This window comes from Cuculus canorus, chromosome 2 (assembly GCF_017976375.1).
Source record: "Cuculus canorus isolate bCucCan1 chromosome 2, bCucCan1.pri, whole genome shotgun sequence".
NCBI classification, from domain to species: Eukaryota; Metazoa; Chordata; class Aves; order Cuculiformes; family Cuculidae; genus Cuculus; species Cuculus canorus.
This window is the reverse complement of record NC_071402.1, coordinates 98,219,473-98,230,812: the sequence shown is the minus strand read 5'-3', so window position 1 is coordinate 98,230,812 and position 11,340 is coordinate 98,219,473. Positions and strand designations below refer to the sequence as shown.

The 11,340-nt window shown below is 43.7% G+C and overlaps 1 protein-coding gene across 1 annotated transcript; it reads right to left on the bottom strand.

Annotated features, from left to right (window-relative positions):
- Positions 1–1,175: 1,175 nt before the first annotated feature.
- Positions 1,176–10,833, bottom strand: NRSN1 (neurensin 1). Its single transcript, XM_054060537.1, has 3 exons — positions 10,669–10,833; positions 4,765–4,962; positions 1,176–3,755 (listed from the first exon to the last, which is right to left on the bottom strand). Exons 2-3 carry the CDS (start codon positions 4,951–4,953, stop codon positions 3,357–3,359), a joined length of 588 nt encoding a protein of 195 aa, XP_053916512.1. The 5' UTR covers positions 4,954–4,962; positions 10,669–10,833; the 3' UTR covers positions 1,176–3,356.
- Positions 10,834–11,340: the final 507 nt, after the last annotated feature.

Genomic DNA, 11,340 nt, shown 5'->3' with positions numbered 1-11,340 from the left:
AAGAGCATGTCTTAACAAAAATGAAGTCAGTAATTACCACTCAACCTAAAAATGTGATTTCTTTCACCACAATTGCAGAGAAAATGGTGTTGGGCTATGGTTGCATCGCAATTTTAAGCCAAATGAGGCTAGAAGAGGGGCAAGAAAAAAGGTAAATAAATAAACTGAAAGAACCCTCTTGAGTGAGAAGGTCAGAGGGTTGCAAAAAGAGGAGGTTGGCTGCTCAAGCCGTATTTTATTTGCACGAGTTAATGTGCCCTTTGGAAAGGTAATGGCAGCCAGTGCCAGGAGGGGAAGTCTAAGGCAGCCCCAGAGTGGAGAGTGCACTGCAATTTGGTGTGGATGGGAAAACCAAAAAGGATATACTGTAGACAAACAATCTGTGCAGGGACAGATTGCCCTCAGCCTCAATGGAAAGTTCCCAGACAGCTTGGCTGTCCCCACTGCTCCCCAGTTGGCGGCCATATCACAGGCATTTTCCATGAGAACACCAAAACCCATCTCCACTGCTCTCCTGCTGATGCTCCAGATCCCACACAAAGGATTAAGGTATTAGAACATTACAAGGAGATGGATCTTGAAAATTATTCTCATGTCTTAACACTTTCCAGTATGTGGCTTCTTAATAGTAGCAGAGTAATTTTCTGCACAGTATTTGTACAAAAGCCATCTGTGGCACTGATTCTGTGCTGTGAAGGATTGCAGCCTCTGGAGGTCTCAATTCTGGAAAAGCTCCAAGCAACTGAAACAGGGGTGTAATGAGGTGAAATGTGTGTGGCAACATTAGCCATGCCAGCATTACCAGCCTTGCTACTGCTGGTAAATCCCAAATGCATTTCCAATTCTAGCAAGCTTCATTAAGATCCTCAAGGGTTTTCCTTTTTCCCTAAGAAATGCCATGCATGTCTCATCCTCACTCATACTGTCAAAGCATGTTCAGTTCTGCAGGAGAAATGCGCAATGTGACTGAACACCTGGTGCTTGCAAAAGCTTTATTCATTACGTGTTGGGTCAGCAGTTTCTGGGATAAAAATTCAGCAACACTTGCACGTGTGCACGCATACATGTGGGATGTGTTTTAAGGAGAGCTGTACACTCATATCACTACTTCAGGTAAACAAGCCTAATCCGTGTTTTCTTTTCCAGATGGATTTTCAGACTTCCAGTACAGCATTAACAGAAGTTTGGTGGGGAGAAGGGACTCATTAGTAGCTACAGACGCCCTCATTCTCATCTACTTCAGTGAACTTCACTGCAAAACTTAATGTCATATTTCCTCCATGCACCACTTTTAATTAAAACTCTGCCTTGAAAAGGTCAGGACAGCCTGACTCTTTGCTGCTTGTGCACTGGTAGCCTGACAGCAGTGAAAGCTGATAGCAGTAAACAAAATTCCTCCCAACGTGAAAAGATAATGCTGACTACTGTCTCTGCTTAGAGTAACTAATGAACAGCAGCAGTAACAGCCGGACCCGTGTCGCAGCCCTCTTGTGTGTCTTGTGAGGAATTGCTACCCATCACCCCTGTTCTTGATGGCTTTCTCCATAAATAATACACAACTCCAAACCTTACCAGTCTTCTCATCTTTTCCTCTAAAGCACAGCTTCATTTGCTTTTTCCTCCGAGATTACAATCTTATTTTTAAACATTTGGTGCAATGTGCTTTTGCACTTCTAATATATGGGTGCCTGCAAGTTGTCAGATGGCCCAAAACCTACTTTGTTTCACACTCTGCAACTGCATGTATGTGTCAAGGTTTTGACTGTCCATCTTTTCAGTGGTAATGTTTGGACACTGCTGTTGTGTTGCTAAGACGGGCACTTTCTTTTCTGAAGAAAATTTTACTTCAAATGTTGTTGTCAGCCATAATTCTCATGGATTCATCTGAAACTTCCAAACACATATGTTCTGGTTTAAGTTGCAGAGGTATGAACTGAGTCGTGGACCAAAAACGCTTTTATCAGCAATGGGAAGAACACAGCTGTTACCGCATACCTGTCAGTCATTATTGTGCTGGAACCTTTTTTTTATTCAGCACTAAAGTGACCTCCTTACCCATGAAAGCTGAAAACAGAGACCACATTAGGATATCGGTGGATTTCAACCACCGATTTCTCCTTTCAAATTGAAATATTAGATTTATAGAGAAACCTGTTTGGCTAGAAAGAGACTTTTCAGGAAATCCACGGTTGGCTCACGCCTAGAATTTTATTCAATCCATTCAAAAAATAGACAGAACTATAACGTGGCACATGTTGTCAGAGAGTACAAATGTCACATCTTCCTTTATACACCTTAATTTAAATCCATAGATTAAGACAGTGAAATAATTGCTCTGGGTGGGAAAATAATTAAGGGCCTTTTGTGAAAGGACAAGTCTTCAAGTAAACACTTACACAAATGTATCTAGTTAAGCATAACTTCTTCTATCCTCTATAAAAATATAAACAGCATTTCAAAATGTCTTTAGATAAGTATTAGTCAAGGTCATCTAACACGTCATTAACGTACTGACAGAACACGGGGCCTGGGTATGTCAAACCATATTCAGTAATACATACCCAGCCAAAACCATTTGTATAAGCTTCAAATATAATTCAATATAATGAAAGAAAAACTATCAAACCAAAGATACATAAGTATGAGGTTCGTCCTCCCACATGAATTTTTAAGTTTGTTTGTTTTGTTAATACGGCAGTTACTAAGACAAAAGTGGCTGTTTTGCACAGGTTAGTTATAACTCAGGATCAAATTTACTTTCTCACTTCCCAGCAACGTTACTTTCTGGGAAAGACATGTGCCACGATCAAATTAAGGACGCTCACTGTCATGTATGTTTTACCTCTGCAGTATTACTTTGATACAGACTGTAGCATGTGGCAGGAGGACAAGTGCAAATTACAAGGGCAGAATCTTGGCTTCCCAGACAGCAGACCCAAGTAGTAAAAGCAGGACTAAACAGTATTTTAAAGGCAAGAAGAAATTTAAACAAAAAGTGAACTCATCTAAATTTTAAATGATGGGATGTAGGGTGTTCCTGCTACAGTTGTCATAAATGCACCTTAGGTTTTCAAGGAATGCAATCTGATTAGCTAAATATATAATTGTTGTTGCAAGGACTTATTGGTTCAACACAGATTAAAGTGTTTAAATACACTGAATATATTGGTCACAGGTCTAATCACATAATTTCCCTTTTCCCAACCCTAAATTTGTATTGGAGCAGTTTCCGTATCAGCTGTGTGTTTGTATAGCAGAACACTCGATGTTGGAATTGACTAGCGTGTATGCCAACAGCAGCTGATATTTTCCATTTAAAGTAATCTACCAGTGAGAAACAAAACCTAAGGAAAGGGTCAGGTTTCAGATAAAGGTTGGACATTTTGAACTTTGGACAAAGTGACAGGTATCTTTGATTCTCCCGGTGCTGGCGCTTTTGTGACTGGGTTTGCATGGGCTTTTAGATCAGCTATTCTCTCTTTAAACCTTTGCTGGAGGTACTTTTCTTCTTTGGAGTAACTTTTAGCAAAAGCAGACATCAGCAGACATGCCGCCACAGCGGACCCTCCAATACAAAACAAGATTGCTCCGGCCAACTTGCATATCTCAAGGGAACCATTAAACTGAATGGCACGGGTATCTACCACAACAAAATCATCTTTCCCAAGAGCTTCAATTTTTGGTGGCACAAGAAAACCCACTACAAGAACCGTTAAGCCTATCAGCATAAAAGCCGTCCCAGAGATGAGTCCGACCTGGAAAACAAACAAACAAAAAAACCCAATTAACATGCCTTTCCAGTTCTCAGTTGGCAAGTGGTCTGAGGAGGCATTTAGCTTTCACAGTGTCTTGCATGTACGCTTCTCTCTTCTAGGAGAAGGCTGATATTTTTCCTTTAGGTCACATTTGGCCATAAGAAAACTAGAATTATATGGAGAAACTGTCTTTTTACAACTCATATTTATATAATTCAGTACTGACATTTCTGGAAACCATGGAATATGCATCTACAAGTCTAACTGGCATTTCACACCAAAAGGCCCCATCACAGAGAGGACCACAGTTTAATCCCAGTAGTGGGTGTGATTGCTTATTTCTTTAGCTTTTAGGTGGTACTTAGCAGCAACAGTTCAGTCCCTGCTGACAGGTTGTGTCATATCCACTACTTGCTTTTACTCCATGAAATGTCATTTCTTTGCAGGGATTAGAAGGAAGTTGCTATTGCCATGCACAGATCACAGAATACTTCTAGCACATTTCACATGTAAGTGCAAAATTTGGTTCAGGCAGAATGGCCCTACCATCAGAGGAGAGAAGTTGGATTAGATGCCCTCACAGCCTCTGTTGTTTTCCAGTTCTGTCAAGTTCCCTGACTTTAACGGTTTTCTTGATCCCTCGGTCACACACTCCCAGAGTTACACCTGTTAACCTACCACTTCTATCCCCAATAATCTGGCAGGATTATTTCGGGTGCAGAGCAGAGGTAAACTATATTTTTAAGCTGTGGGTAGGGTTTCTCAGACTAGGCTTTGTTTCAGTGATATGGCTCCTTGTGACAGAGGAACTAGCGGGTCCAAAGATCCAAGAACTCCCTTGGAAGCTGGCCTGTCATGGTAAGAGCATCCTGTTTACAGGCAGACAGTTATTCAGTCACGTCATGGAAAACTGAGTATCAGAAGGTCTTTCCCAGATAAAACCCTAAACCCCTTAGTTATATAAGAAAGTCTTGAAATAGGAATTTCTCTAAGCAAAAAGGGGTAGTACCTTCCAGAATGCAGAGCTCCACCTGCTAGGCGATCTCTGGATCTGAAAATCATCCTCATACTCCCAAATTGAAGCTGTGCAGTCCTCATAAAACTGATGCAGGTAGGACCGAACTCCATAGCGTTGGTACCCTCCCTCAGTGCTGCCCTGCGCATGCTTGGATCCGCAGATGTCAGCATAGGAGCTCATCCTTCCTGCCTGCAATTAAAGGTTTCATGCAAAGCAGATCATTATCGCTGTGGTGGGAGAGTTAAGCTGGTGATAAATTCTCCAGACGACATGAAGAAAAGCAGCCCAGGATAAACCTTTCCTTCATTTTTTTTCCAAACCAAGAAATAAGCCTGGTAGAATTGCATGCAGTGACTCACCTCAAGCAAGCCCAGGGCACTCTGCATCTTGGTGCAGCACAGCTTATAGGTGATGCAGGGAATATTCCATCCCATACACAGGGTGCCCACTCCCCATTTTTCACACTAGCGTGCTAGTGTGTTTCCACAGAGATGAAAAAAACCAGACTATATCGGGTAATAAAAGCCAGTATCCCTCAAGATTTCACGTTGTCTCTCATCTGGACTACTTCTATCAGTTAACTAGAGTCCACAGCCTTAGGAACTTTCCAAACTGCTGGGTACGTTGGATTATTTTAATGCTTTTGAAGTGCTGGTCTAAACACTGGTATAGCATTCATAACCATGAGAAAGAGGCAATATAAGTCCTAGGTAGATTGAAACTGTATATATCATGTGCCTAAACATGAATAATTTAAAATTAAAAAGATGAAATGCCATAAGAGCACTAATCTGCTCACTTGAAGAAAGTGAAATGGTAATACTAAATGTGGCAAACCACTGGTCCCTTGGAGAAGTCAATGCCCAAACTTCTGCTGACTTTAATAAAACCATAATTTTCCCTGCTATGAAAACAACCAACAATGTTCCCTACATTTTCCACTTCACGGACGTTCTACACCCCAAATTGTTATTTAACTATGCAGCTCACAGGTCTGCACTTGCTTGCACAGGTGCAATGCTATTGACTTCGTTGAAGTAATAGCAGCCTCCAAAAAATCCGAGCAACAGGTCAACCTTACTTAAGCTGACTGACTTCCCTTTAAAGACATTCAAAGGTTTTAGTCCAAAGGGAACTGTTAATGAGTAGTTGCACCCAAGTGTCACAGCTCAATTTCTATCAGCTTCAAGCAGTTCATCTGATTGTGACAGCAATTCTACTTAGAGGAAAGGAAGGAAGGAAAGTTTGACTTGCTCATGAGAGCAAGGATCTTGCAGTTTTCTAGCCCTAGAGCCCCTTGCCCTTCAGGAATGCGTGATTTTGCTGGGTATGAAAAACCAGACTATGCAAGAAAAACAAACACTGCTACATTTAAATTAAGCAGAAGCCAGAACGTATTGATGGGTAATAGCAACAGTCTGAATGAATTTCTTGGCTGGCTCTGAAATCACTGCTGGCATAACAATGATCTTCCAGCCTTTAGGAATCTGGTTGCATTCTTTGCTCAGGGATAGAGACGAATTTGCATTTTCTTCTTTATAAAAAACAGTAATCTTGGGGTTTGTTTTTTTTTTTCCTTAGTTTGCATATGTATTTACTTTGGGATTTCATGATCTCAACATCTCATAATTGCAAATCTCACTCCTGGAACTCATTATGATTTTCAAGATTTCCACAAAAATCATGGTCAAGTGGAGTAGGAGACTTGTGTTATGCTGAGGCCCTAGCAAGGGCCAGAGCTCACTCCAGAAAACAGGGGAGGAACCGTGCTGGTGGCTGAGCTTTGTGGAGCTGTAGGGTTAGAGTTGCACAGCTTCTGGCAGGAGTCCCCTTCTTCGAACCCAGAACCCCTGCAGGTTTCCCTTTCCCATTTCAGCCACTGTAAAGTGTTAGGAAATCAAAGAAATGCTCTCCAACTCTGTGGATGGACTTGCTCTCTACTCAAGGTGCTGGCCTTCCCAGGCAAGGCAGAGAAACAGACAAGGTAGACTGAGACCCTGAGACAGTGGGAAACTCCTGGGCAGCGTCAGCTGCTCACCAGGTGAGCAGGGAGCGCCTGGCACCTGGACCACCCTGTGTCAAGTTGTATGTCGTGAATACCAACATTTCTCACTACAGTTAATATACTGAAAAAAATTAGTTTGTTGTACTCTTTTACAATGCTATAAGATTTTGAACACTATAACTTTGAGGTAGTAAAAAACAGTGGTATGGATATCAGAATATAATCTGAACTCCTCAAGCAAACACTGAAAGTTATTCTACTCTTGCAGTCCGTTTGTTCTTTTGCAAAAATGCTTTTTGTTTTCCCCGAGAGTCCCTCCTACTGCTCTTTGTTCCCTACTTGAAATGGTAGGGAACACCATTTCTTCAGCAGCTAGCTGCAGTCTTCCACAGGACAAGCAGTGAAAGGCTCTCACAAAACCAGAGTTCTGTCCAACTCATAAAAATACTTCTGGGTGAAAGAAGATGAAGCAGTGATGTAGTTTACAATAGCTGCCTCAGCTTTCACAAACAGGGTCTCACAGTCTATAACTCAAGGATAAGAACAGTTTATGTCCATATCCCTCAACTTGTTTTCTGTTGAAACATGCAAACACTCCACCTCCCACCGCAGAAGAGAAGAAAGTAAGGAGGCCAACCAAAGCTCCGAAGAGACTCATTCTCTTGAGTCCTCACTTAGATCTTTATTCCCACATCAACCCTACCTCCTTAAATAAATTATGCTTTACTCCTTGCTAAACTAATTTAGCATCACATAATGTGCAGAAAGGGGTGCATTTTACCCGGGTGTAAGTGACTCCATAAGGTCAACACAGGGAAGGACCAGAACTAACACAACCAGACATCAGGAGACAATCTTAAGAGTTTCCTTGGCTTCTCCAGAATTGAGAACGTAGCTGAAGCACATTGCTGAGTCTGAAACAGCAACTGTAGTTATTGCAATTAAATTAAGAAAGCTCAATCTAATGTGACAGAAAGCTGTATAAACACTATCTTACATTCACTGCACCATATGTAGCTTTAGTTAAGAGAAAGAAAGGAGGGTGTAAGCGTTCCTAACAGCTTGATGAAGAATCGTCTATAAGATCTACACTGTCTGGAATTACTTACATTACACATAGATTCTTTTTCTTTAGCAACCTAGAAAGCTAACAGGTGGTTTTGGTTGGGCATAGGAGCAAAGGGATAAGTAAGAGCTGGGAGGTGGAAGAGAAAACAAAAGAATGATCTTTTGCTTGAAAGAGTTGTGAGAACATCAAGAAGTATGACCTTTTAAAATGGAAGGGGAAAAAAAACCAAAGGACTGCCAGCATCATTAATTCTCTTCAAGCCCTGCATAATATCAGTTCTACTGAACATTTTCTTTATGCTTAGTCTCTTCCACTTATAAGTAATCTCGTATCCTTTGCAAAATATTTTGTCCCTTCGAGAGGAGGGAAGAAGGCTTCCCAGCACTACATGACTCATTGCAGCAGCCTGGTAATCTGGCCTAAGATGGCCTCTTTTCTTAGCTGCAATGTAAATATAATGATAATGTTCCTGCTACTCACAGACAGAGCAGAGGAACTGAAACAGTCAGAGTATGGTGGGAGAAAACAGTTCTCCATAAATAAGAAGGAAACATGTGTCATAGCATCAATTTACATTGGATGAATAAATACTGCAGTAGCTATGATGTCTTGAGTATTGATGTGTATTTGCATGTCTCACTTTCATGGCTGAGAAACTAAATGCTGAAATGTTGGGAAACTTTTGCTAAAAAGGGAGTCACTGTTACCCAAATGTGTGTTAAGCATGAGCTTAGAACATGCATCCAGGCCACAGGAAGTGGTTTAATCATTAAGTTTTCCAGCACCTAAACCAAAGGTGCCTAGGAACATGTGGGATGTATGATCACAGCTTCAGAGCACACCGCTGCGTAGCAGCAATCCATCCCCTAGCAACTTTTGTTTCCATGGTAAAAGCTGTCCTGTTTACTTTGAGCTTTACTATTCTTCACTGATCTGGGGAGATGTGACTGGATTGGTGAACAGGCAGATTAAAAGATGAGCAAGCATCAAGAAAAATTACCCAATAAATTTTCCAACTATTTTGTTTCCTTATTGAAAGGCTGAACACATTTAAAAAAAATGTGAGGAAGTGACACCTGAAGGGCAGGACAAAGCAAATAAGGATGTGCCACTGCTCAGCGACACCCTATAGCCACCAAATGAAGCCACAAGTCTGTTCACACCGGTAATGTCCTCCTCTCCCTTCTCCAGATTTACGGCCTTTGACCCTTCTACTCAAAGGCTGTTTCTAGTCTTGACCTATAGACAGCAAGATCTCTCCAGACCACTGTTCCAGAGCACATACTGGAAGAAATGACCTGCCTCTGACAGCAGTCTCCAAGATGGCTTTTTTTGATGCCTCAACTGCCTGTCAGGCCAGTATCCTGTACTTTCCCAGGCCAAACTACGCTGGCCCTGACCCCAAAACCAGACACAGAATGACCTGAGCATTAAGGGACCTACAGGAATCATGGCATCCGACTCCTATCCCTCCATAGGATAATCCCAAAATTCACACCATGTGTCTGACAGCACAGTCTAAATGCTTCTTGAATATTGGCGCCACGACTACTTCCCTGAGGAGTCTGTTTCAGTGTTCCACCACATTCTGAGTGATGAACCCTTTCCTAATATCCAACCTAACCTTTCCAGTGCTCCACCATCTCCTGGATGCAAAATCTTTTCCCGATATCCAACCCAAACCCTCCACCACTCTCTGGGTACAGAACATTTTCCTTATATTCAAACTAACCCTTCCACCATTTTCCTAGCATCTAATCTAACACTTCCACACCCTCTGAGTGCAGAACCTTTTCCTAATTATCCTACCTAAACCTTCCACCATCCTGTGGGTGGAGAACCTTTTCCTGACATCCAACCAAAACCTTCCACCATCCTCTGGGTGCAGAACCCTTTCCTAATTATCCAATCGAACCTTTCCACTGATCCACCACCCTTTGGGTGCAGAATCTTTTCCTAATAATCCAATCTAAGCCTTCCAGTGTTCCACCACACTCTGGGTGCAGAACCTTTTCCTATCATCCATTCCAAACCTTTTACCACCCCCTAGATGCAGAACCTTTTGCTAACATCCAATCTAAACCTTCCACCACCCTCTGGGTGCAGAATCTTTTCCTGATACCCAACCTAAACCTTCCACCATTTTCCTAGCATCCAACCTAACCCTTCCATCACTCTCTGTGTGCTGAACCTTTTCCTAATTGTCCAATGTAACCCCTCCAGTGCTCCTGCACCCCGAGTGCAGAACCTTTTCTTTATATCCAACCTAAAACTTCCACCACCGTCTGAGTTCAGAGCCTTTTCCTAGCATCCAATCTAGGCTTTCCATCACCCTCTGGGTGCTGAACCTTTTCATAATTATCCAACATAACCCTTCAGTGCTTCACCACCCTGAGAGCAGAACCTTTTCCTTATATCCATCCTAAAACTTTCACCACCCTCTGGGTGCAGAACCTTTTCCTAACATCCAGCCTAACCGTTCCACCGCTCTCTGGGTGCAGAACCTTTTCCTAATTATCCAATCTAACCCCTCCAGTGCCCCACCACCCTCTGTGTGCAGAACCCTTTCCTTATATCCAACCTAACCCTTCCACCAGCCTCTGCGCGCAGAGCTTTTTCCTTACATCCAATCCTCCCCCGCCCTCCCCAGCACACCCTCCTGCCCTCAGCTCGCCCTCCGCCCTGCCCAGCACTCTCCCTTAGCGCATCCCCTCCTACCCCGGCGCTGCATCCCTGCATCCCCCCCCGTGGGAACGTCGGCGCATCCCTTCTCCCCGCCAGGCGCATCCCAAGCTCTCGGCGGGTCCAGCAGCGGGGTTACCTGTCCCTGCCTTCGGCCGGCCGAGCAGCCGCGGCGGCGCTAGCTGCGGCTCTCCCAGCCCGGTCCCATCTCCGCTCTGCGCCGCCGCCGGCGCCGGGCACCGCGTATTATGCAGGGCCGGGAGCGCCGCTCGCCCCGCGCCGTGCCTGCGCACTGAGCCCGCCGCCCCCGCGCCAGCGGCTGCGCAGGGGCACCGCAAGGTCCTGCCTGGCTGGAGGGGTCTGGAGGAGGCACGTGCACCCCTCTAGCCCTTTGCAGTCAGCATTGAAACATGCAAGAGCGTGTGGCGATGAAGGATACGCAGTTTTCTCTGTATTCTTTTAATCAGCAAATTAAGAAATTGCAGTGCCTTCTCTGTTTCAAGCTGACTTATACAGCTCCTCGGTTCCCGAACTAAGAAAACAAACAGGCTACAAAGATGATCGGGGGCTGGAGCACCTCCCATACAAGGACAGGCTGACAGAGTTGGGGTTGTTGAAGCCTGGAGAAGAGAAGGCTCAGAGGAGACCTTAGAGTGACCTTCCAGCACCTGAAAGGGCTACGGGAAAACTGGGGGGGACTGTTCACAAAGGCTTGTAGTGATATGACTGGGGGCAATGGGTATAAACTGGAGAGGGGCAGATTTAGGCTTGACATAAGTAGGAATTTCTTCACCTTGAGAGTGGTGAGACA

Excerpts from the sequence above, each read along its gene's own strand:
- NRSN1 (XM_054060537.1), bottom strand. The coding sequence starts at position 4,953 with ATGAGCTCCTATGCTGACATCTGCGGATCCAAGCATGCGCAGGGCAGC. Across the intron at positions 3,756-4,764 it reads GGAGCTCTGCATTCTGGAAG|GTCGGACTCATCTCTGGGAC; the intron begins GTACTACCCCTT and ends TTTGTTTTCCAG.